Source organism: Leptonotus elevatus, chromosome 10 (genome assembly GCF_054856555.1).
Source record: "Leptonotus elevatus isolate MCC_2025b chromosome 10, RoL_Lele_1.0, whole genome shotgun sequence".
NCBI lineage: Eukaryota > Metazoa > Chordata > Actinopteri > Syngnathiformes > Syngnathidae > Leptonotus > Leptonotus elevatus.
Window position 1 is genome coordinate 18,578,404 of NC_141248.1, and position 27,499 is coordinate 18,605,902.

Here is a 27,499-nt window from a genome sequence, read left to right on the forward strand (position 1 = left end):
AGACACAACACAAGCACGGAAATTAGTTAGCCTACAACTGATTGCACTTACTGCATTAACTTTTTGGAGCATTTGGTAAACTGGCGACGTTGAGTTGTAAATCTTCCCAAGGTGCACTAATTTTCATTTTAATCCAAATTAAACGTGAACACTAGAATGGCCAAAACACTCACGTCGGGTCAGAGAGGGTGCGCTTGATTTGGTTATCAGGAAGCAGAAAACCACGCGACCTGTCAATTTATTACAAAATAAAACAAAACTTTATATATTACGAAACAAGACACATTCTTTGTTATTAATTATTTTATTTTGACTCCATCAATGTTATATCAAACCCTGTTGGCAAGCAAGTCAGAAAAAAATGCTGCTGTATTTTGGCAAGGTGTACTTTCAAGAGAAGCTGTGCAAAGGAAGAAAAGACAGACCTCAATTGATCACTGATGCAGTGATTAAGGCGGTCTGTGAACCCAATATATATTGAAAAGCAATATTTGAAATGCGTTCGTAGCTATAGAAAAAAATTCAACAGAAATTAAATTGCCATTGAGTGTTATTTTGTGCTTGTCAGTTTGTTTTCCCATCCATCCATTTTCAATAGCGCGTGTCCTCATTAGGGTCGTGAGGGAGCAGGAGGTCTCTATCCCTGCCGACTTTTAGCAAAAGAATTGGGGTACACCCCTGAACCGGTTACCCGTCAAACGCAGGCCACGTAGACAAGCAACCACACACAAGGACAATTTAGAGTTGTTTTTTTTGGAATGTGGGAGTAGGCCGGAGAAAACCGAGGCAAAGTGAAAACCTATAAACTCCACGTAGGATGACCAGAGCACAGAGTCAAATTCAAGGACTCAATAAATGTTGGGAAACACCGGGATAAATGAGTGACACTGGTTAAGTTGCTTTACAGCATTAAGACTACAGAGCGTATCTCGATGAACAGTGGCAACCGTGAGTAAAAGTGAACATTCTCTTCAATGTACAATAGAAAATAGGTTATTCTCTTCTATAAAATCTGGCAATTTTTATTGTTAAACCTCAATACGAGGCCTGCTTTTTGTTGTTGTTGTTGTTGTTGTTTTTCTCTCTTTAAAACAAGACTGGCAATCTTCCTAATGGTCATGGAATCCCGGCATGGGGAAAGGCCTGGCAAACGCTTCCACGCGGTGACGCAGCTCAGCCATACGGGCCACCGTCTCGGGGTCCTCCAGTAAGAAGTTCTTAAAGTCCTGGAGCTTTCCTGCGCAGCAACCGGAGAGAAGATGAAAAAGCCGTATTGATGATGCAGGTTTATCACTAATTCACAGCTCGTACTTGCATCGCCATCGCAATGCGTTCCGGAGCGCTCACCTGTCTTTTTCTTCACGTCCAAGGCGATCTGGAAGCCCTCGTCCATGAGCTCCACGACCCGCACAAAGTCGGCTTCTTTGAACTGCCTAGAGGTCAGCGCTGGAGCGCCTGCAACACGCACACCAAGTAAACACATCAAACTTAAGTAGCACAAGTAACTTTTTGCTTACTAAAACTTAGCTGAGCAAGGTGGGGTTCGGTCAAAACAGCATGGATTATGTATGGTACAGTGGCTACGAATGCCCACTTCCCTGCTAAAATGTGATTTTCCCAATAAGAGATGGCAAATCCAGGTCCAGAAAGTAAAAACCCTGCCGCAGTTTGTCTTTAGACCCTCGTGCTAGCTCCCTAACAGATAAACAAGCACCCGGGGAGATAGCTAGCTAGCACCTGGGGCTAAAGACAAACTGTGGCAGGGTTTTTACTTTCTGGACCTGGATTTGCCACCTCGGTTCCCAATTGAGGGACTAATAATGTTGTATTCTATTTGATTCTAGACTCTCTTTGTCATTGTTGCATGGCCACTTAAGAGCAAATCAACATAATCATAAACGTCAACATGCGGAGGCAATGATCTAGCTTTGAGAGTATGCTAAAAAAAATTAAATAAAAATGGGGCGGTATAAATATGGAGCCAGCGAACTTCCTGGAAGATGATTAAAAAGCCAAACATATTTAATTAATCATGCACTGCTCAGCGCTTGTGGTGGCTGACTCATTTCCGTATGTGTGGCTGTATTTTTCATAAACAAACATAAAAGCATTATGTGAAGAGGCAGTGAAGCGCAAGCTAGTGCGTGACCCCTTACCAAGCCTGAGGCCTCCGGGGGTCAGTGCGCTCTTGTCACCGGGGCAGGTGTTCTTGTTGGCCGTGATGGAGACCAGCTCCAGCACCCTTTCGGCCCGGGCGCCGTCGATGCCCTTGGGCCGCAGGTCCACCAGGACTAGGTGGTTGTCGGTTCCTCCTGAAATATTTAACAAAAAGTTTTGATGTGGTAAAGATTCCTCAAAACAAAACAAAAAATGGACAATTTCTTTGACAATAATATGTCTAAATACGGTATTCTGGTTAATATTGCGTTAGTGGAATAGTTAGGCAGCGAAATCCAGCCGTTTTGATCCATCTCATTGGGCGGCCATTTTGCCAATTGCTGTCGACTGAAGGTGACATCAATGTTGCTCAGGTCTCAGGTAACAACCAATCACAGCTCAGCTTCAGAAAACAGGTGAGCTGTGATTGGTCGTTGCCTGAGCAACTGTGAAGTCATCTTTAGTCGGCAACAAGTGGCAAAATGGCCGCCCCATGAGATGAATAAAAACGGCTGGATTTTGCTTCATAACTCATTCTACAAATGTAATATAAATCCAAAAATGTCAGGTTTAGACTCGTGAGGTCACATACAACATATTATTGTCAAGAAATGTTTAATGCCGACTTCCACTTTAAGATGTTCGATTGATTTAGATTTTTCCATCATTAAATTGTGCAAGCACTACAAGAGCGAGACCAACATTTCTTGCTTGACTGGCCCACTATATTGACATTACCCCATTTACACATGATGAACAAAATGATTGAATGACCTTCATCATCATATTTAAATTCGTTTTTTTATTTTATTTATGGGCGGCACGATGGCTGACTGGTTAGCACGTCCGCCTCCCAGTGCAAAGGTTGTGAGATCAAGTCCGGGCTTCGGCCTTCCTGGGTGGAGTTTGCATGTTCTCCCCGTGCTTGCGTGGGTTTTCTCCGGGTACTCCGGTTTCCTCCCACATTCCAAAAACATGCATGGCAGGTGAATTGGACACTCCAAATTGTCCATTGGTGTGATTGTGAGTATGGTTGTTCGTCTCTGTGTGCCCTGCGATTGGCTGGCAACCAGTTCAGGGTGTACCCTGCCTACTGCCCGAAGCCAGCTGGGATAGGCTCCAGCAACCCCCACAACCCTTGTGAGGACAAGCGGTACAGAAAATGGATGGATGGATGGATATTTTATTTATGTCTTTAGTACTTAGCAATTGACAGCTCCTCTTCCTGATTACAGTGATCCTATTTAGCCTATTCACAGGGCAAAGCAAATAATAATCAAACGTATTACAGAGCCAAGGAGTTTGCATCGTGCACATCGCATCTATAGGCTATTAAAAACTTTTTTAGGCAGTGTCGTCAATTTCAATCAAAAAAACTGAGTTTTACTATTTGCAAAACATCGGGGAGGCTATTATTCCAAAATGGATTACCTGACACCAGGGTGTAACCTTTGCCGAGTAGCGCATTAGCCATGGCCCTGGAGTTCTTGATAACTTGGGCAATATACTCCTTAAACATGGGAGACTGAGCCTGAAATCACAGCAACATGCAGATGGGTTGAGTACAGTGCAGTTGTCGCTGTATCAGTACAGACGCTTCATATTGATTTCTACATTTTTATGTCCTAAATGTAGATTGTGTTTTAGTGGTGGGTTCAAGTAGCAGAGACGAAATCCACGCGAGTTTTAACAAACTCGGCAATTGAAGGACGACGACGATTCAGATTGAATTTGTTCCTACCTGCCGGAGTGCCACGGCAACACCTGCGATGGCGTGGTTGTGAGGACCGCCCTGCAGCGAGGGGAAGACCGAGAAGTTGATCTTGTCCTCCAGGTCGTACATGACTTCCTTGCCCTTCTTGTCCACGGAGCGAACGCCCTTGCGGTAGAAGATGAGACCCGCTCTGAACAAAACAAACGAGTAGCAGCAACGTGAGCGACGTGCACGCCAGCGGCGCGGACGTTTCTCGGTTAGCCCGGCGGCGCGTTACCTGGCTCCTCGGAGGGACTTGTGTGTGGTGGACGTGACCAGGTCGGCGTGTTCGAACGGAGACGGGATGGCCTTGGCTGCCACCAGGCCGCTGATGTGAGCCATGTCGGCCAGCATGTAGGCCTTGATGTCAGTGCACAGCTGAGGAAGACGAAAGCTTTTTAATACTACAAAAATAGTAACCATTTTTCTTGCATTATTGATGTCTGTGTGTAGATGGCGTAATCAACATATTGAAAAAAAAGAAGAAAAAAAGAAGTCTTCTTGATCCCGTCACTGTCTAAATGTATTCTATTAAGCAGAAAACTGAAGACCAAATGAGTCAATCTCAACTTCTCATGTCATGCGAGTTTTCAGACTTTGAACTAGACTGAATCAGCAAATGGTTGCAGTCAAGCAGGCCACGCCATTTGGCCTCAGTTGCATCAAGATATGATTAATCAAATTGATTAACTGTCCATGATTTGTAGCTTTGGCATGTTTAAAAAAAAAAGTGTTTTTAACCATAAATGATCACGTTGGTAATTTATGTAGTCACCTTCTTTGCATTTATTATTATTTTTGGCAATAATATGTTCTATGCAGCCCCACTTGTCTAAATATGGTATTCTGGTTAATATTGCGTTGGTGGAACATAAGTTAAGCAGCAAAATTCTGCCGTTTTGATCCATCTCAGGGGGCGGCCATTTTGCCACTTGCTGTCGACTGAAGATTACATTAATGTTGCTCAGGTCGCAGCCAATCGCAGCACAGCTTCAGAAAACAGGTGAGCTGTGACTGGTCGAGCCCTGAGCAACTGTGATGTCATCTTCAGTCAACAGCAAGATGGCCGCCACCCTGAGATGGATAAAAACTGAATTTTGCCTCATAACTCATATTCCACAAATGTAATAATAATCAGAATGCCATGTTTAGACTAGTGAGGTCACCAAATGCTTAAGCTTGACTTCTACTTTAACAACTAGTCCAAGGTGTGCAGTGACCTCCTGTGATCCTAATTAGAACAAACGTTATAGAGTAAGTGATAAAAGGACGGTAAAAGTAATTCAAATGAGAGCTGGTGTATTTAGCATGTCATCAATCTTCTGAGGACCCGCATATAATGTATAATACGCCAACATGGGACACGTCTCCGCCTTGTCTTGCCAACATTCATGGAGACGAGTCACCAGTTAAAAAAGACAGCTCGCAAGCATGCAAATGATTCGCTGGCGAGGGATCAGAGCGCTGCATCCTTTTAGCGCTCCAGTAAAAAAATGTGCATTATCATGAAAATCTTAACTGGATCACAACATGTTTGTTAGTGGGTTTCTCTGGCGAGAGAGGGCGGATGATCACCGCCTACTGTAGAATTCGGGTGGGGATGGGGGTGGGGGTGTTAGTCGGTGTTTTGGTGTCGCTCCAAAGGCTATCCACGTAACGACACTGGAAATCTGTCGAGGAGTCTGCCGGTTTGTGCCATAAAACAGTGAACGGTTCCAGAGAGACACGCTAGTTTGTGGGGTGGAGAAATATGGCCCCACTTCAGGTGTAGTGGCAGAGTCGTTATGGATCTTAATAAAGACACACAGCGCCGTAATGGCGGGACACTCCATCTGATGGCACCTTCCTAAAGTGAAGCTGTGCAACAAAGATGAATCAGCGGGTGGGTCTGACAAAAAAGAAAAGAAAAAAAAGAAAGATAACAGGCTCTCTGGTGCACTTTGCGAGAGTGAAGTGTAGTTTGAAGTTCCTGGGAGTGTCTGCCTTCGCTCTGGTTAAGTCGACAAGAGGGGAGGATAAGTGAAGTTGGAAAGTGCGAGGAATCCTGTAGTATTGTCAAGTTACAGTGGAACCAAACATAATCTGATGCTGGTCAAAGTCATGCAGGAACAAACGATTCAATTCGAAGCTTTTTGAGGAACCTATAGGCCATTTTTTCGCTGAAAAACTCGGCTAATTTCTGCTTTTGTGCAGAGGTGGCAAATCCAGGTCCCGTCAAAAGTAAAACCCTGCCACAGTTTGGCTTTAGCCATTGATGCTAGTTAGCTATCTAGGTAAACGAGCATCATGGGAGCTAGCTAAGGAGCTAGGTAGCGAGCACCAGGGGCTAAAGCCAAGGTTTTTAACTTTCTGGACCTGGATTTGGCACCTCTGCTTTTGCGTGCAGGACAAAGCCATGTCTAATACAAAATATTCCCATGACGCCATCAGACGGATGTCATCTTGGTGCCAAGCACTTATGTTGAACTGGGGGGGGGGGGGGTTGGGGGGGGGGGCTCTTCCTTTCTTCCTCTCAAATTGCCTGAAATCAGCAAGCCTCGAAATAGTGTTTGCGAAGTAGCCTATTCTTTTGAACTGTACTTGATTGGAAATGACCTTTGACACAGGAGTTGTAAAAAGCAGGCTGAGTGAGGGGTCAAGGTCAAGGGCAGGTGAGGCTTGCGCACCTTCTTGACGCGAGCGTAGTCAATGAGGCGGGCGTAGGCGCTGGTGCCGGCGATGATGATCCGCGGCCTGAACAGCTTGGCCGTCAGCTCCAGCTGGTCGTAGTCGATGACTCCTGTCGCAGGCTGAGTGGCGGGGAAGCGTTGAAGAGGAGCGCAGGAGAAGAGCAGGGGTGGGGGGAGATTTAGGGTAGAAATTGGGAAGGAACCAGATTATATTACAAAGAAAGAGAGAGGAGAGAAAAAAAAAACACGTTAGAAAATCTGAGGCTCCTTTGCAAACATCAAAGAGAGATTATTTCCATTTGACGCTGCTACATTTTAAGTGCTCCAGCTACCTAAAAAGGAGGGAGGAATTTATTTAAAAAGAGATCTCCCGACACGTCATATCATAGAAGAGCAATTGAGGTGACGATGCGGCCCTAATGCAACCTTTCAGGGACCCACTCAACCGAAGCGAAACACACGGCAGGATGGCTTGAGACACCCCGTGCTCTTTTATCGAAATAAGTCCAATTAGAAGGAATGTTTGAGGAAAGATAGACGAAACCGGCACGAGCGAGACGGCAGAAAATAAGGGAAGGCGGCGATAGAAAATGTGAGACAGGCGAAAGGAGCGCAAAGGGAACACTTTATTTAGACAATCTGATCATCTCCCATCTGCAGAGCGCATCTACGGCTGCCCGCTCGCTCTATCAAGCTGACCGTTGTGAGGGCAGAGCCAGCGGTGATGGCCGGCCTGTCGATTTCCCATTATCTTTCCCGCAGAGGGGTCCCGGCTGCCCATGCATCACAAAGGCCCGGGCAGGGTGACTCTCAGGGCCATCCATCAGCCAACCATCGCTAGCGTGCCTTGATGGACGCAAGACGCAACCATGAAGCACTGGTTAGCTTTTTGCTAAGAATATAAATTTGTGATGGGTTGCCCTGAGCCGATCCAGTAATTGGAAATTAGGTCTAATCATGTGATGTTCAGATGATTGGTAACTGATTTTTAAATGTACTAAAATAAAGAATCAAATATTATATTTGTTTACTTGATTTGAACCACTACGGACTTAAAGTCATAAAAATGGATCAGGTTGCATCAAAGCCTTCTGTATGCTCTAGCATAAAAAACAACAACATAAAAACATATAAATACGTCTTTGGGGCAATTGAAACATTTAAAATAGAAGGAATTTATACGTTTTTGGAAGCAAATGAGTTAAGTATTGAGAGCATTTGGATGGGCTCTTTTTCCCCCTCAATGAATTGCTGAGGTATCAGATTGGCACTCAGTATATTGAAAAATTAGGTAACTGATAATTGGGTGCAAAAAAAATGCGATCGGGACATCTCTAATACTACTATTACTACTGCTACTCCTAACAATAATAACATTATCATTAGGGACCCTTAAAGAGATATATTTTCACCTGTAAACAAACACACACTTGCAAAAATGAGTGAGAGTTTTCGCTCATTTTGCGGCAAATAAAAAACGATGTTACATTTGTCAGAATAAGACGCATAAACACAGCAATTGCGTATGTAGCACATAAATGGGAGGTGAGGGAGGTGTCAGCCATTTTATGTTCCCTGAGGGCAGACTGTTGCACACTTGGGAAAATATCACTAAACTACTGTTTATCATGACTTCAGGATCGTAAACAAGTAACAGGGCTCTACTTACATTGAGTTTGTAGGGCATGGACTCAAAATAGATGGAGGTGGCTGAGATCCTCTTCACATCTGACATGTAGCCATGGGTCAGACTGGGGGTAAAGGGGGTGGGGGGTGCAAAAAAAAAACACAACACGACTGAAACAACTCCACTCAAATAGTTAAATCAAGAGTTTTTTTTACGGATAAAGGATAACGCGCATCATGTCATGTGGAGATTAAGCATAAAACTACTGACTGTCCTCCGTCTGGAAGGTCCAGACCCATGATGCGGTCATGGGGGTTGAGCACGGCAGTGTAGACGGCAAAGTTGGCGGGGGAGCCCGAGTAAGGTTGGACATTGACGCCCCACTTGGCCGGGTCCAAGTCGAAGGCCTCCAGGGCTCGCTTTTGGCACAAGAGCTCAATTTGATCCACCACTTCGGCTCCGCCGTAGTATCTGAAGACACGGACGCCGGAGAAACACACTTTTTTTTTTTTTCAACATGAGCAATAATACACTCTGGGCATAAAAAAATAAAATAAAAAAAAAGTCTACACACCCCTGTTCAAATGCCAGGTTTGGCATATATAAATGGATATACTATATATGGATATACAAAAATGAGACCAGAGGGCACTTTAAATAGAGGCAGGTGTGTGCTGACCCCCATTTAACATGAGTTTGAATGTGATTGGTTCATTCTTAACAGTGCCACATATAAGTTATGAGGGTGTGCACACTTGTGCAACGACTTTATCTGTGGTATTTTTACCTCTTTTTTTTTTTTATATATATATATTTAAATTCAGTTGCTAGGTCACATTAATGTTGATTTTTTTTTTTTTTTTTTTAAACATCACAACAACAACAAAAAACACCAACTTGACCAGGGGTGTGTGGACTTGCTCTCTTGTTTTATTCCATTAAAATGGTCAAATGAATTGAATGTGCAGGAATGGTACATGCTTTCCCTTTGCTATTTGAGATGTGTGACCACATTTGCATCCCCATGTTTGCATGTCTATTAACAGCACTAACGAGACAGTGTTTGCTAAGCTGACACGCTCACCTTCTCCCTGGGTAGCCTTCGGAGTATTTGTTGTTCAGACAGGAGCCCTGAGCCTCCAGAGCGGCTCGGCTGCAGAAATTCTGTGGCGAGAGCGCAAACAAAAAGTGCCCCGATGAATTGCACGAGTCAACACAAGAATGGCAAATTTAAATGCGTTAGGCAATAAAAGGTGAGACTGAGTCCTCCTTTTCGAGAACGTATCGACTCCGATGGACGGGCAAGATGAGGTATTCTGTGTGTAAGGTCCTGAATGAAAAACGTGGTCGTACAATGTACACAATCAGGTTGACGAGAATGTTTAACCTTCACTCTAACAAAAATGTAATCACACGGGTCTTTTGAGATCACAAATATTTTACACAGGCAGCATTTGATTGTATGTTATTAATATTTATAGTGGTTAACTTATTATGAAACCTGATTGAACAAATGTTGCTTAAAACGGCAGACTGAAATGGACTGAAAATCATTGCCGGCACTTTTGAATATTGATTTTTATCGATATTATCGATTTGCTGTTGCAGCACTAATTACGTGTAATGGCAGCATAACAATAATAACTCACTCAAACCCCAAAACATATAAATAAGTTTTTTAATACTTTGTAATTTATCCTGCACTCCCCAAAACATATGTATACGTTTTTTTTTAATCCTAGAGCATACAGAAGGCTTTGATACAGCTTCTGACATGAAGAGGTCACTTAAAGCAATGGTAGTTATAAAAAAAACGGCCAAAAGGTAGCAGCAGAGCATAAGAGATCAACCAATGACCATGTTGCAACAAGCTCTTTTTCAACAGGTTTGTGAATAATGATGAAATTAAGCTATATTCTAATGATAATTGCTGCAAAACGGAAACGGATACAAATGTACTTTTTTCCCACTGATGAAAGAAGAGACTCTAATCTTTTCTTTTGGTAGGTTCCATGTTTTTATAGCAATAGAACAGAATATTCTGTGGGCCTTGCAAAATCCGTCAAAATCCAGTAAAACAACCGGGAGCGAAGGGGGTTGCTTCAGTGAAAATGGCTGGGAGTAATTGAGTTAATAAAAAATTTACGGATTGATGTTTTTTTTTAATTTTCCTCAGTCGGTCAAGGAAATTAAATTACCTCTAATAACCCATGTATTCAGATGTATAAAAGCAATTTTTTGGCAGTATGCCTATATCTGATTTTATATGAAGGGGTGGGGGGCGTGGGGGGGGAGATTATCATTTGCAAGAGCTTGTATAACCTACAATTCAAAAGCTCCATAAATCACAGCCTCCAAAATGATCAGTAAAATAAATGATGATAAAAAAAAGATTACTCTCTCCAACAGAATAAATTAAAAATAACCCTGGCAAAAGGGAGGATTTATTGCTGCGGTGAGTTTGATGGAGCGCAGCATTTATTTATTCGTTGCCGTTATGCCTCAAAAGTGCATACATAGCCAAACATTTTGTTGCAAATGGCACAGACTTACAAAGAATTACATACAGCGGGGTGCAAAAGTAGGCATACAGTAACGAATGAAATGTTTTTTTTCTTCTTTTTTTTTTTTAAACACAATATGTATTGTATGTTTTCTCTTCCTTTTTATATGTGCGTAGCACTGAGGAATCATTCATGTGCACGTGTGCGGTTGCACTTGTGGGGAAAAATACAGCCGAGAGGCCTGCCTGAGCCGCACTAAGCTCTCCTCAGGCTCGCGAGGCGCGGGGGAGGCAGAATGAAGATATCAACGTTATCTCGCACCAGAGCGGCGCGCGGCTTTGTGTGGAGAAGCGGCCGACACACTTCGCTGAACAGCTGCTGTGGCGAGGAAGAAGCAGGCGGTGGAAAAAAAGCTTGTCAGGGAAGATTTCAACTCTTCCGGCCTTCAAATGAAAACGGGGCACTGCCCAAAGCTGCTTTAGTGCGAGGGAAAGTGTTTTTCACCGCACGAGGAGGAGACATTTGAGTGATCGGGCATTGCTTAATAGGAGATAAACATCATTTGATCAACAGTGGCGGTTCTTACCAACCGCCAATAAAAATCCAGCTTGAGAACTTTGATCTCTATTGAATTTTTATTATTATTATTTTTACCTCTGATGCAATGAGCTCCAAGCCACGACACTGCCGGTCCTTCTCCTTCAACAGCAGGTCCCACATCTCCGGGTCGTCCTGAGCCAGACTCTCCTGGCCTGTCCACGGCCGCTCCTCGTCCGCCGCACGGCTGGCAGCGTGGGACTGCTGCCCGCGTGCGCAGATGCGAGCTGGGGCACGCTGGCATAACGGCTGCGGGAATTACACCAACAAGAAAACGTATTAAAGTATGCTTAACATGTTTTTTTACAACAAAACCACTCATTTAGTTACATTTCTTCTCTTTTCAGCTTTATTTGAAATTTTACAACATGCAGTCTGATGGAATTTGACATGTGCATGTTTTCACGATATGAATTATCAGCACGGTCGTTCATTACGCCGCCATCAGCACTTTTACAGAGCAAATTTTACAGCCTCAGTGTACCAAAAGGGAGAATAGATTCAGCATTTCCGTCTTATCTAATCTGGGCTCGGCCAGTTCCACTGCTGCGACGGACGAGCTGCACGTTTGAGTGCGTGTACGCTACATATTAGTGTTGTACCGTTTATTGGCTCCTGATACCCAGCTTTGCAGTATCAGCCGATACCCAAGTTTTTTTTTTCTTTCCTCAACATGAAAAAGCTGTCCTGCCATTGGTTCAGAACATTCAAGGGCCAATAGGATATCTTAGCTCGGCATGCGGTGGAGACGTCACACATCAGTGAATGTCGCGCATGAGCACGACACAAGATGCTGCATCCAAAGCCCTTTTTTTAGCGTCAGAATTAATGGTATCGGCATGTTACTTGTAAGTACTCACCGATACCACTGTTTTAATGCAGTATCGGAACACTACTACTATATATGGACAGAAGTATCGAGACACACTCGCCAGACTGTTTTCCAATGTTACGCTTCAAAACTTGTGTGAATACATTTTCCAGGATGACCTAAGCAAAGTCCATAAATGCATAGTCGGTACTTGGACGTGTTTGTTGTGGAAGACGTCAAGCACAAATTTACCTCCAACAAAAACCTTAAATTTAGATTATATTATTATTAATAATAATAATAATAATAATAATAATAATAGATAAATATTTTTGGATAATCACTGAATTGTTTAGGTATGTTTTTTATTTATTTACTTATTTTTAATTTAAAACCATCCTAATACTCATTTCAGCTCCACAACAGTTATTATTCTTCCATTTCTGTAGTCCTCCATAAAAGCGGACTTTGTATTGAATTAAAATGAAACTATTTATTTGACTTTGGAAAACAATAATAATAATTAATAAATGATTACTTATTTTGCTCACGTTACAGACCAAATGAGTAACTGAATCAATTATGTTTGCAATTCGATTCATGGATTACCGGTAATTGAATTATTTTTATTTATTTATTTTTTTTTAATCGCCAGAAATACAGCAAACTAATTGAGTTGCTTTCCAGGCAAACACGGTTGGAGAGAAGCACGTGTCAGGTGTCTTAAGCCGTTTGACGAATCAATTGCTGTGTACAAGACTGTTCCCAGAATACCTCTCATTACACAGAAAATGAGGCTATTTAAGGTCGGTGAAAACATCTGAAGGTTGATTGGGCTCACAAAAGATTGGTGGCTTTGCATCACTTAATCAGCAGTTAAAGACGTCGATAGTTAAGTCAAAACCCCCAACACTGCCGCGGGTCTGTAGTTTTCGTCAACCTATTGCGTGAGGGACGGCCTCCCTTGAACTGCGCGCCATCACGAAGCAATTAAAAAGCTCGAGAGTTGGCAGGAAGGGAACGCGAAGAACCGTCAGCGGCCTTAGCAATGCAGCGCGCGGCCATTTGGACGTTTAAATTGGATAACAGTATATCTGTTTGTCATCCATCTGTGCCAACGACATATTGTGAGAGGCAGGACAATTAGATGCTTTAGATGGCGGAAAGTACAACAAACCTGTGTGTACTGTCCACCTGTTGCCGTTCATACAGCGGAAAACGTCATGCGAGAATATCCGCTTTGTGTTCAATTTAACAGCCGCGCAAGTCAATTTGTGAGCAAATTGAGAGATCGTCGTTATTTCAGCATTTTTGTGCTGTGAGATTATTATTCTGTAAAATGGATGCCTCGGCTCAATAAAAGGTTGGGAAAAGCTGATATAGGCTACGGCATTATCTTTCACAGTACAGTATCGATATACCAAGTTCAGACTGACCAAGTATGCTCATTTGAGCAGTTGATAAGAAATTGGACTTTTTAATTAACTCATTCACTGCCATTGACGGCAAAAATTCATTTAAACTATTTCGATTAGTTTTACATGTTTTTCCACTTTTGTTAACAAGCGTATGAAAACCTAGAAAAAAAATGTATTGTACATTTAGAACAGATGTAAAATTAGTGATTAATTTTGAGTTAACCAGTGAAGTCATGTGATTAATTACAATTAAAATTTGTAATCGCCTGCTGCCTCTATTTAAAAAAAATTAAGATTATTAAAAATTAGGGGCGTCAGATGATTACATTTTTTAATTGCAATTAATCAATTAATCACAAATTTTATATCTGTTCTAAATGTACAATAAAAAAATGTAGGGTTTTATTTAGACTCTTGTTAACAAAAGTGGGGAAAAAAAGTGAAACTAATAGAAAGAGTTCAAAGGAATTTTTGACGTCTATAGCCGTCAATGGCAGTGAATGTGTTCATATGAAAGCCAGATCAGTATTCAGCACATAAATGACCAATGAAAACTTTTTTACAGTCTCCACTCTGCTTGTCTAAATATTTTAAAGGGAACATATTACAGAAATTGGAATAAAAAATGTTTGAATACAAATTGTTGGCCGTCTGCCCAGCAATCAAGTGTCGACAGTGAGCTACCTGCAGCATTTCTGAAAATGCAGTTCTGGATTTGGCCAGATTATGATGTCACAGTAGGGCCAATTTACATACTACCGCACCACACTGACAATGATGCGTTTGGCGCTCCCCCCGAACACAAGCCTTCCCCTTCCCCAACTATACTGTGAAGTGATTTAGCACAGTTGTACTCTTTTTATTTTGACAGCGTGATAAAAGTGACTCTGGTGGCCACAACCCTTCACTGGACTGGCGGTCGGTCAGTCAGTCGCAGGGCAGTTGTGAATGGGGAATTGCTCCCATGCCGGCAGCTTCAAAGTCAGCAATGTGAAGCGCGACGCCACCAACGACCCCGGCCCCGAGGAGATGTGAAAGAAAGCGCCTCATGATTCAACATCCATCCCGCCTCTAGCTGGGCTCCTGCAGGTTGGCGGGGAGGACAATGGTGACGCGCCAAGGGAGGCCGCTGGCATGTTAACGGCGGAGGCGCTCCACTCTCTGCCCTGGCCTTCTGTCACCTGTGGCAGTGAAGGTAGAAAGAGGGGAGGCAAACCTACACCCACTTTCTCCCCGCAGGGGTTCTGGAGGAAGAAGAGGAAGCGCGGGGAGGGGGCGGGGGGTGGGGGGGGGGGTGGTAGTTGGAGGCGACGAGGGCCCGGCTGCCTCTTGCTGAGAAATCACACGGGTCATTAAACCTTGACGGAAACTGTCCTTTGCTGTCTGAGGGAGGGCCACAGCAATGGCGCAGGAAGCTAGAAAAACTCTTGCCATGCCTCATCCCTGCGTTCCCTCCATCCTCCGGTCACCCTGCGCCGCTAAGCATTAGGGGTGTGCCAAAAAAAAAGAAAGAAAACATCGATTCTCATCTAGTATGATTCAGAATCGATTTTACATGTCCCAAAATCGATTTTATTCCAATTATTTTATACTGTCTTGCCCTTGTCTGTGTGTGCCTTTATTGGGAGCACTGTTCATGTTGTACACAATTTGGCCACTTAGGGGCAGTGTGGTTCCGCTCGTTCTGATACACTGTTAAGTAAAAAAGCAAAAAGTCATGATCAAGTTATTCCAATAAAAGTTGTTTTGCAGTGTAGGATGTTAAGATGCTTCTTCTCTGTATTCATTCCTGAAGCGTTTTGTATGAATAGTCACGAGGAGCGCGCTAATTAGCATTAGCGAGTCAGACTGGAGTAGAACATGACAATTCTTTGCATATCTACAAATTTAAGCAGAAATCATTGTCAATCAAATAATTTCTAATCGAAAATCGATTCTGAATCGAAAATCGATTCTGAATCGAATCGCAGACCCAAAAATCAGAATAGAATCGTGAGACAGTCAAAGATTCCCAGCCCTACGAAGCATCCGGCGCCAAGTAGCACCAGTATAGCGTTTTATTTATTTATTTTTTAAATCAGCTTTTCATCAAATTTGCCTCAGAGTTGAAACGGGGCTGCTTTTAAACAAACACATGGGTCAGTTCCCTGAGGTCCGTCCGCGCAATCTGCCGACTCATCTCCCCTCCCTGACGGTGAGCGGAGATTAATTAACAACCGTCGGCATGAAGTGATCTGAGGAGCACAGGAGGCAAGGCACGAGCACCAAATGTGTCACACACGGACTATTTTTAGGCGACGGATTACCTTGTCGGCCCAAGGTGAACTTGAAGAAAACTGATAATGAGAGGCGAGCAATTCAATGAATCGGATTTACAGTGCTCCCTCACTACTTTGCGGCTTCCGCTTAATAAATGTAACGTTTAAGATGCCAAAATGCATAATGCCGAGCTGCTGATTATAGGCTGCATTCCTACGTTAACTCCCCTACAGTGGCGCACTCCGTTTCAGAAGGTGGCGATAATGCGCCAGAGCTGTTCGCCAAGTGCCGAACGCCCAATGGCCGCGACAAAGAAGACGACGACCCAACCCTCAAGTGGCGTGGGAACACTGTCGCTGCTTTTTTCAATGCGCATTGCCAACTCAGCTGAGCTCTTCCCTTAGTTTGGCAACGGTACCGCGGAAGAGCACAAAATCGATCCCATCACTCGGAACAGGGCACACAAAAAGAACGATGGTCTGTATTTTCTTCTTGACGAGGTACGCATCAATGCAGCGGGAAGAAAGCGCATTGGTCCAAAACAGCCATTTGGCACACGAGATTTTTCATTACAACCAAGAGGATTCCATCCATCCATCCATTATCTACCGCTTATCCGGTCGCGGGGGCAGCAGCTTTATCAGGGAAGCCCAGACTTCCCTCTCCCCAGCCACTTCAGCCAGCTCCCCCGGCGGGATCCCAAGGCGTTCCCAGGCCAGCCGAGAGACATGGTCTCTCCGGCGTGTCCTGGGTCGTCCCCGGGGCCTCCCGCCGGCGGGACATGACCGGAACACCTCTCCAGGGAGGCGTCCGAACCAGATGCCCGAGCCACCTCAACTGACACCGAGTCCCTCCCGGGTAACCGAGCTCGTCACCCTATCTCCAAGGGAGACCCTGCGGAGGAAAACTCATTTCCCCTACGAGAGGATTCATATGTGTTCATATTTTACGTTCACGCCGGATAATGCCTGAACATCACTCCAGTGGTGTTCCACTTACATGGATAATTCCACAAACGCACCTCATGCTTGTCTATCGTCCTGGAAGTGCACCGCTCATTGCGAATGTGACTTAAGGCAGTTTTGCTTCCCCAAACGTTCCATTCATCCTTCCTCCGTATATTTCTTGTTGCCCGTTTCCTGAGGCGACTCAATTTTACAGATGACTGCCGTCTATCAATGGTCATGCCAAACAATCAGCCAGGAAAGACGAGGAAACAAAAAGAGGGAGGGGGGATTATACAGAAGGAAAGAAAGATACGCGAGGTAGTAGCACGAGTGGAAGCATCCGTCAGTCTGACTCGGTTTCTTTTGCTCTGTCAGCGGCTAATAGGAAGGCCGTCCGTTACAAATTGCCCCGCGATCCAGTCGGGATGACACTCGGCTGAGGAAATCGGAATGAGCCTGAAGAGGCGTGCCGTGATGGGAGGCGAAGCCCACAGCGGCTTCACTCCATCCGGGTCGGAGGTTTGTCAGGGTGACAATCAAGACTTTAAAAAGGCGCCGGCGAAGCCCATCGTGGAGTCACTCAGCTGTCGGCCGCCGTGGCACGAGTCCAACACACTCCGCTGGGCGCCGTTTAAATACGCGTTCCGTTTGATGTGGCTTTTCCCCAAGCCTGAAAACGGTTCTTTTTCTTCTTTTTTCATAGAACTAGCCGAGTGAAACTATGTGCTAATGCCGCATGGTGATAGTCAGACATGACGCGCGTCAATCCAACAGAAAAAGCAGAGAAACGAGCGAGCGGGGTTGCATGAATCAGTTCACCTCCGTGACCATTTTATTGCGTTTCCATTACGAATGGGCACATTAGACAGAGACAGCGAGAGAGAGAGAACAGCCGCAACAAAAGTTCTGGAGCGTCAAGGGCACAGGTGTCCAACTCAAGGCCCGTGGGCCAGATCCGGCCCGTCACTTCCTTTTAGCGGCCCACTGGAGCAAATCTTGTGCGTCAACTTCCATTTCTACCAACATTTCTAAATGTCACATGTAGAAGAAGTAATAACATTGGGAAATTGCAAGCACATTTTATAACCAAGCCTGTTTTTACAGTAACTCGTTCAACAAACAAACTATACCTTGATGTCTACAACCCCTCAGTTGTTGTGTGCATGTAATAATATGGAGATTAAACATCTGTGTGGTTTCACAGTCAAAAGGGCCATCTGTGGGAAACCGTAACTATTATGCAGCCTGAGACATAGACACAGAGTTTGACACCCCGATCAATCGCGAAGACACAGCAAAAAGGTACGCTAGCATTAGCGCGTTTGTTTTCTTGTCATTCCTAGCTGTGCACTCTCCAGTGTTACAAAATACTCGACTGCAATGCAATGATTTACACTAAGGGGTGGGAATATTTTACTTTGACTGTTTGACGATTCGATTCAATTCCGATTTTTGGGTCGTCTGCCTTTTTCCACAAAAACAGCATGTGGACCACGACTACTACTCTACTGCATGTAGCTTGTTAATTCAAATTTTGATTAGTGCCGTCACTGTCGAACATTTTCAGAATCGATTAATCTATCGATTATTCAATCGATTCATCGAGTAATGCTATTTTAATTTTGCATTAAAGTGTATTACAAAAGCATTTTTTACCCAATTACTGTTTATTAACCCTGCGATTGGTGGCTATTTTGTACTTCGTATTTGTATAGTGATAAAAAAAAGGGGGTGATGCTGCACTATGTTAGCGGTTCAGTTATTGTTTTCCAAAGTAAATACAGATATTTTGATTTAACACAGAAGATAATCAGAAATCAGTGAACGATGACTGTTAATATGCTGAAATCAGAGGATTTGGACAATTTTAAATTAAGAAATGGCACCAAACGATGACTTGATTATTAAAACAGTTGTTGATTAAATTAATAAATCGATTAATTTTGACAGCTCTAATCTTGATTCGTAAGTGAATTGCCTTTTTGGCACAACTCTAATTTATACACTGTCAAAATCTGAAGTTAAAGTAGTAGTTTTATTTGCTGACGTTTTATCTAGAAACGATTGAGCAACCATCGAAAGATTCTTAGAAAAAAAAAAACTTCCTTATGGTTCACAGTTCACACACCCGAGGCCCTTTTTTTTTTTTCTTCTTTAGATCAGAGATTCTCGACTTTGCACATCATTTATGATTAGGTTTAAAATGAGAAAACATTAGTTTTCTAGGGCTCTAACAAATCACTTGCTTGGTTTGACTTCTACAAAAGAGTCTTGTGATTTAGTGACCATACAAAAATCGGTATCTATCGCATCCCAGGGTGAGAGTAATTGAGAACCCCTGATCTAGATTATGCTTCAAGTGACCTGGATTCTTTGGAACAGCCGATTGACAAAGACTGCGTTTGCTCACAGTTGCTCAATAAGATCAGGGATGCAAATCATTTGAATTGTTAAGAAAAATACAACAATAATGGAAACGGGAAATACTTTTTATTCATATCTCCAACGTGTCAGAAAATAATCAATTCGCAATCACAACGTACAAAGCTGAAGCTCACTTACTTTTATTTTGATTTTCAGGATTCCGAATGGGTTTACTCGCGCGCATATCGCGAGGACAACGCATGACTTTGCCAAACGGGACCCTTTTAAAAAGTTGCCCGTGACACTCGCTTAACCAATTATCAGGCAAACCAATTAGAAACAGATGCAAGCATGCGAATCCAAGCAACGGAAAGTTATGACTTCAAAGAATGTCTCGGAATTATCGGCTCGTGACACTTTAGAATACCGTGGGTCACTTCTTGTTTTTTCGTTTGCGTGGCCGAGAGTTGGGGTTTAGCAGTATACGTTGATGTATCCATTAACTAGTGTCACGGATGTCAACTCACCGCTGACATTTTGCATCTCTTAGAATTCACAAATTTGTAAGGAACTGCCATTTCTGAGTCTTAAGAAGGACGTTCTCTAATTAAGAAACCACAGCAACCAAAATGCAAACTCATGCCAACAAAGTTCTAAGTTTAACAGTGAAATGAAAGAGCGGTCTTTTGCGTGTGTGCGGACTTTGTAATACATGCAAGTGTAAGAAAATTGTTCAGTATCAAAATGGCAAATCATTAAGTGCGTGTTCATCACAGACCGAAACAAGGACTTTGGCCAGTTAGGAAACTCGCGCTGTTGCCGGTCATTACAAAGGAGCAATTGGTTGTGTTAAGTGTTTCTCACAAATCATTCACTGGGGGTGTCAGAAAAAAAACGATTCGGCAATATATCGCAATATTACAGCGCGCAATTCTCAAATCGATTCGATATGCGGCCGAATCTATTTTTTATGGGAATATTTAACAAAATGTCTTACTTAGAGTTAGGATTCACACATTAAGCATGGAAGAATGTTATATGAATGGAACATTAAGCCTTAGTATTTTATTTCAGTGCTGTTCAAACATGAAACAGACTGCAACCTGTTTGTTAAATGCAGTGGCTCAGTTATAAGCCTGAATTTTTAGATAAATACATTTTCAAACTAATCTTAGTGTACGTGTACACCGATTTGTATTTTCTAAATTTGAGTAAAAAAATAAAAATAATCAATTTATAGATTCGTATCAGGATTAATCGGTATCGAATCGAAACGTGACACGAATCGAAAGGTACGAGGCAATTCACACCCCTAATAAAAACGACAACAGCAATGTGGTTAACAGATAAGCAGTCAGTTGTGTTTTCTTCTTATCGTTACGTTTGTGGTGTGCCGATATTAGTCATCTTGAGTACACGCTTGCTGATTTTCCTCATTGTATGTGTGGAGTCATTTGCATTTAAAAAATATTTGTATTGTGTGTACCCCTATTTGGGTTTGTGTCCTCCAATCACCCCCGGTATGCATTTTCTCTGACACACACAGCAACCTTATCACTTACATAACTACCAAATCTGTTTAGTTAATATTTAGTAAGTTCCCTTGAGTGTTTTTCATGCTGTATTTGCACTTTGGAACCTTTATTGAGGCTGAAGACCAAACGTTGATAAACCCTTGTATGGTAGTTGACTTGTGGGTTTTAAAAAAATTAAATAAAATGCCTATAGGTAAATACAGTATTGTCTTCATGAAGGTACTTTTTATGAATCAAAACTATGAGGTCCAGTCAAACAAGCACAGACGAGTTGCAGTCAGTGCAGCTCATGATGAAACCGAGCGGCGGCTGTTGCATCATTACTGCAGCCACTGCACTGACATAATGCACACTGGGCGGGCTAGCTTGGCGCTCGCAATGAGCCCTAGTCACAAATGCAGCGAAACAACAAAACCCACTACATATTTAAATAAATGCGTGAAATGACTGACATAAAAAAAAGAAGAAGCAGGTGGTTAACAATCACATCGTTAGAAGACCGGAGAGCACCTTGTGTTTAAGCTAGCGAGCGATGTCACGATAAAGTCCCATTTCGTACGAGAAAAATGAATTTAAACGGCTTTCTTATTGAACCACTCACCCGGGCCAGTTGTCTCACAGCGAAGGACAGCATTTTTCCAGTTTTCCAGGCCGGTTAGGAGAAGAAGCAGCTCAACCTGCAGCCACACCGGTGTCACACGCACTCGGAGAGAGGGCTGAGCAAGTTGTTGGCAACGGACGGTGACGCGGCCATGCGCCCGCGATTGGCATGACGGGAAATGGAGTCCGCCGAGAGAAATTACACAACACGCAGCCGAGGTTGATTTACTCTTCCTTCCGCCAACATTATCTCCACACACTTTGCTAGATTATAGATATTTTTTTCTCTTTCTCATTGAAATAATTAAGCAATATCTCACAAGAGGAAGAAGTGGAGTTCTTTACGCTTTACAGGGCTTCAGACTGCCCCAAAATTGTGTCATTTTGCCACAACCCACACATTTGCGGCCAGAAAACTTGGAGATGACCTTTAAAAAATATATTTTAATTTTATTTTATTTTAAATGCTATTCTTTAATATTTAGGCTCCACACAGGAATATAGTGGAAATGAGTGGAAATGTGAATATTAACTTCCCGAGGCGATTGATATATGTGCCCCTAATTATTATTATTAATATTATTATTTTGCATGTACCCCTGAAATTTCAGGTGAGGGGGCAAAATAAACAAATAAATAAATGTCAGTTTGAAAAACGAATTCAACATTCATATATACACATTTTGTAATGTTGTGTTTATTATTACAGGGCTGACAGCTATATCTGATTTCAAATTATATTAAATCGTTTAACGAGGAATCTTGCATCTTAGGTTTTTCTTTGTTGATACGTATGAAAAGGCACACTTTGAAAATGATATGAAAAACTTCATTACACTGTATCTTTACATCAACTGTTTTTTTTTCTTCTTCTTTTGATAGTATTGTTTATTTTTCACGAGTGCATACTAAATTATTATATCACAAATCACTGCAGCTTCTGGACATATAATAAATGATCTCAAGCGCTTTAAGGTACGCACATGAATAGCTTAAGGAGAGAACGATTGATTACTTCTGCGTGTTCGAACTGGTTGAGTGCGTTCTACTTTATTCGGTCAGCTCATCCAATCTTTTATCCTCTTGTCGCTGAAGAAATGCATTAATCATACAAAAAGATAATATATTAAAGGGGACATGCTATATGGAAAGTTGAGTTTTTATTGTTTCTCATTTAAATAGCGGGTTCTATGGAATGTCTGTCCACCCATCGAGTGTGAAATTAAACACGTACAAACACAGTCAAGCTTTGTTTGCCCATTTCTGAAAATTATCCAAAATCAACAACAGTTGTGCGTGTGTGTGTGTGTGTGTGTGGGGGGGGGGGGGGGGCATGTCGATATGTCCACATACACACTTCATACTGCATGAAGTGCTGCCTTCGCCACTTCAAATTGTTTTGTTGAAGTCGAGGCCCTGCTACCAAGCAGATGCCACTTAAGTCGCAAATGCTTAGGCTCCGCCTTTAGTTGTCATGGTAACAAAAGCCAGATTGGCGCATGGGTCAGGATGTACGCTAGCCCCTACAAATAGGCAGACAAAAATAGAGTGTGTAAAGTCATGTGCGTATACTTTCTTGATCCTCGGGGAATACAGATGGAAGCATACCAGATGTGTTATTAAAACAACCTTAAAAGTACAAAAATACAAAATACTGTGCTGTAATGTAAAGCGTATAGACGAGCGTCAAAGGGGAACTGTGGAGCTTTTCCTTGGCAGAGTTTAACTCGGCAGACGCGTACTCAGTTTGTTGAAATGAAGAGAGTGTGCAGAGCAAACCGCGTTGACACGAAGATAAACGAAAATGAGTCTGTAATTATGAAAGACAGACTATTATGGCAGACGGCGGCTTTTTGCCGAAGGTTTAATTAAACTGTTGTTCAAATCTGGTTGCTCTCGCTTTCGAATTTAGCATAAGATCAGGCGGTGAATAGAGAAGAAAAAGAAAAAAGTCACTTGCAACCTGAAGCCACCTGGATGTTTGTTGCACACAGAAAACAAAACAAGTATATCACATTACTCAGTTTGGCGTAGCAATTTTCTTTCCATTTACCGCATACGCAGTGCGTAATGAAAATGCATATCGGAAAAAAACATCTCGCCTCTCCAAAGAAGTCGAAAGTTATCATTTTTCGAATGCTTCGGGCTTTCTTGTTCAAATTATAGGCGAAAACAAACTTTCTTTCAATATGTTTCGGAAAATTAAAAAGGACATATCTTCACAGTAAGCCGCGTGTGCGTATTCGTAATCATAATGAAACGTTAACTTCATTCACAAGTCTGTCCTTGCTCAGATAACCGGAGTCGGGTCTCCAGCTTGTAAAATTGCGCTTGCGGGGCCTTGAAAAAGAAAAAAAGAAAAAAAGAAATTCACTTTGCAAATGGCATAGAGTTTAAAATATTTTAATGTGCTTTTTCCCCCCCCCCCTTCCATACGGCATATTGTATGCATACCCAGCATAGCATTTCTCATACATTATAACTCTCTTAGAACGGGAGGATAGAAATGTAGGGCACGGGGGATGATTAACAGTCAGTCTATCAAAAAAAAAACACTACAGCGACCATAACAGTATCTCACAACAGTGAGTACACCCCCTCACATTTTTATAAATACGAGGTGCCAGATTGAACTCTCAGTGACCATCATGAGTTGAATGTGTGGGCAATAACGCATTTACATGGGACCTTATAACGCTAGCAAGTTACAAGGGTGGGAAAACTTAATAGGGTCCGATTTTGGGCATTTGCACTTAGAGGTGTACTCACTTTTGTTGCGAGCTGTTTAGACATTGATGACTGTGCGTTGTGTTGTTTTGAGGGGACAGTCAATTTTATACGCCGTTATACAAGTTGTACGCTGGCTGCTTTACATTGCAGCTTAGTGTCTCATCTTCGGTGTCGTCCCGTGAAAAGACATGTTTTTGCGAAAAATGTGAGGAGGAGCGCGCTCACTTTTGTGAGATACCGTTCATATGGCGGCGGCTGCCTCGGAGGTTCACTTTGTACTCAGAAGGGCGTGCTGGTTTTCAAAAATTAATAACATGGAGAAACAATGATTTAAAACCAAAAAGTGCGCTGAGGGCGAGATCAATATTTACAGAAAACAACTGCGAAAACAGAAGTTACCAAAGTTTCAGGGAGGTCGGGGGGGGGGTTAAATGACTCGGCATCTATAACTGATTATACAGTGGTACCTTGACTTATGAGTTTATCCATTCTTTGATCAAGCTCTTAACTCAAATTAATCATACAACAAAAATATAAACGCAACACTTTTGTTTTTGCTCCCATTTTTTTACGAGCTGAACTCGGAGATCTAAAATTTCTTCCACATACACAATATCACAATTTCTCTCAAATATTGTTCACAAACCAGTCTAAATCTGTGATAGTGAGCCCTTCTCCTTTGCCGCGATAATCCATCCCACCTCACAGGTGTGCCATATCAAGATGCTGATTGGACACCATGATTAGTGCAGACCAGTACTGAGTGGTCTGAGACTCAGAAAACCAGACCAGTACTGACTGGTTTTCTGGGTCCACAGACCCCCCCCCCCCCCCCCAAAAAAAAACTGCACCTTTCAGAGTGGCCTTTTATTGTTGGCAGTCTAAGGCACACCTGTGCACTAATCATGGTGTCTAATCAGCATCTTGATATGGTGCACCTGTGAGGTGGGATGGATTATCTCGGCAAAGGAGAAGTGCTCACTATCACAGATTTAGACTGGTGTGTGTATGTGGAAAACGTTTTAGATCTTTGAGTTCATCTCATAAAAAAATAGGAGCAAAAAAAACAAAAACTGTTGCGTTTATATTTCTGTTGAGAATCAATGTTCCCCATTGAAATGAATGGAAATGCCTGTAATTTGTTCCGGCTCCTTGAAAAAAAATGCATCGCAATTTTTATATTCCATTTTTAACAAAAGAGCCAGCGCTAAATAGCAAAATTATGACCATTGAAACATAGTACAATATGACATAAAGAAATGTCCTATTCGCGAGCTCTGGTTGGTCATAAGCAATAAGTTCAGTGTGAGCGTCTTCTCCATGCTCAATGCTCGTTGTTTTTGTTTGTTTTCGTTTTGTACTCTGTGTTTCATTGTTTGTCCTGTTTTAACAAACGCCCCAAAGTGCACACTGACACGCATAACTTAACATAAGTTGGGACACTTATAAGTCAAGGTACCACCGTACTTGATTTAAATCCACAATTCACAGCAGTGCAGAGGCGAGAAACTGCCCCCTGCTCCGTCCTCATAATCAATATGACTATCATTCCCATCATTGTCGTCATTACCGCGGTCTCTGATTGGCTTATCCAAGGTAAGGGTGCTCACTTTGGAAGTTGTAGTCCGGACACACCTTCTGAACCAGCTTGTAGTCGATGCTAAAGAAGGAGATGAAGATGCAGATGACCTTGAAGGGCTTGGCGCACAGCCAGGCGGCGTGGGACTGGGTGTGCTCCGTGAAGCAGGTCTGGGACGGGTCGTACAGGCAGGGCTTGGGCTTCTTGGATCTGTTGGTTTTCTCGTACTCCACTCGGCAGTTGAACGTCTTAATCTCTTTGGGGTCGAGGGTGGTCTGCCGGGACTCGTGGATCTGTACCTCCTGATGGCCGTGGGGGTGCAGGAACGGCTGGTGCTGCCGGAGGACCTCAAACTCCACCACTTTGGTCGGCGGCACGATGCTGACCGACACGTTCCCGAGACTGGAGGAATTGTGGCGGAAGTAAACGGTGAACGTCCCGTTGATGTGGTCCACGATCTTCCCCGTCACCAGCAGGCTGAACTTGAGCGTCTTGACGTTGAAGTAGAAATCCCCCCAGCCGAAGATCTTCTTGGTCTTCATGGCCGTCTTCAGCGAGGGTTTACGCTTGGAGCGGTAGCCCGTCTGGTCCGGCAGCAGCGACTGGTTCCGGGCTGCGTCGTACGGGTTAAAGAAGTTGTAGGTGGGCGCTTTGGCTTTCATCGGTGTCTGGTCGAAGGAGGTGGAGAAAATGCGGGTTTGGTACGGCGGCTTAACCGCTCCGCCCGGCTGTCCGACACCTGTGCCTCCGCCCATGCCGTAGGGGATAGTCTTCATTGGCGAGTCCACCGGACCCAAGTCTGAGAAGTCCACTCTCTTCTCCAACCCTTGGACCTGGAGGTGGGAGAAACGACACATTAGCCTCACGTGCTCAAAATGTGCATCAATTCCATTTGAGACTTGTTTAGGGTCACGGCAAAAGCGAGAGTCGACGCTCGGGCTGTGCAATGAATCAATATTCAATTATTACACTCCACAATTACAAAAGGTGCATAATTGTAAAAAAAAAGAAAAGATTATTAAAATTAATTTGGGAGTTGTTTTTCATTTATACATTTACATAGACCTCTTTTAAATTTTTAAATAACTAATTGAATTAATTTTGTTTCATCCAAAAGGAACTTGCATAATTATAGTGTTTCAAATAATTTTATTTGTCTTAAATTTTCATTAAAAAATGTTTTTGGTCTTGTACCAAAAACTAAATGATCGTCCTACTGCACAGTGCACATGCTGCACTCCAACTTGAACATTTTTGAATAAATAATACTATAAATTCTGTTTGGTCCAAAAGGAACTTACATAATTATAGTGTTTCTATTTTTTTCATTGGTCTTAATATTTTTAAATGCTTAAACATTTCCTTGTTTTGCAGTAAAAAATAAATAATCCTTTGAATAATCGTGATTATTATTTTTCCCATAATCGAGCAGCCCTCGTCCACGCTAACTGCATTTCACACGCTATTCCTGGTACACTAGCGCATCAGAGAGGACTTATTTGCATGTGCCTTTCTGGCAGAACTGAAGTGAGACATCGCCGTGTCCCAAATTATGTATTTATACCACTTATGCTAGTTGCCTTAGTAACATAAATACTACAAAGCACGACAGCAAATGCTTTCAAACACAAATGGGCCTGGACGGTAACTACGTTTACTTCAGTAAATAAACCTTTCAAAACCCGAATATTGCCACTATAAATAAAAAGCATTAAAAGGTCCAGTGTGTAATAAGTGGCCACTTGATGCATAGAATGCAGCCGAAGCGCATGCAATTAGAAGCACGCACATTATGGTGGCTCAGAGAGACCACGCTTCACAAATTCTTATTTTACGTGAGTAAACGAGCACGTCAGCCAGCGACGCCGAAAGACCGAGTAAGCCGGATTTAGTCGAAGCAGCTAACTTGGAGCCATCAACTGGAGTGGCTAGCTAGTAAAAAAAAAGGC

At 42.8% G+C, this 27,499-nt stretch overlaps 2 protein-coding genes across 5 annotated transcripts in view; both read right to left on the bottom strand.

Annotated features, from left to right (window-relative positions):
• Nucleotides 1-283: 283 nt before the first annotated feature.
• On the bottom strand, nucleotides 284-21,393 carry shmt2 (serine hydroxymethyltransferase 2 (mitochondrial)). The gene is made up of 12 exons (XM_086088050.1): nucleotides 21,243-21,393; nucleotides 11,365-11,556; nucleotides 9,291-9,370; nucleotides 8,477-8,677; nucleotides 8,249-8,330; nucleotides 6,577-6,699; nucleotides 4,149-4,288; nucleotides 3,899-4,061; nucleotides 3,589-3,688; nucleotides 2,157-2,312; nucleotides 1,348-1,455; nucleotides 284-1,237 (listed from the first exon to the last, which is right to left on the bottom strand). Exons 1-12 carry the CDS (start codon nucleotides 21,273-21,275, stop codon nucleotides 1,110-1,112), a joined length of 1,506 nt encoding a protein of 501 aa, XP_085944176.1. The 5' UTR covers nucleotides 21,276-21,393; the 3' UTR covers nucleotides 284-1,109.
• A 3,555-nt stretch (nucleotides 21,394-24,948) lies between these two features.
• nxph4 (neurexophilin 4) overlaps nucleotides 24,949-27,499 on the bottom strand; it is an 85,582-nt gene continuing 83,031 nt past the window's right edge. For all 4 annotated transcript variants that reach the window (XM_086087050.1, XM_086087053.1, XM_086087051.1 and 1 more), the window contains one exon: nucleotides 24,949-26,383. In XM_086087050.1, the coding sequence (XP_085943176.1) occupies nucleotides 25,559-26,383 (825 nt within the window). In that variant the 3' untranslated portion in view covers nucleotides 24,949-25,558. The remainder of the gene's footprint in view (nucleotides 26,384-27,499) is intronic.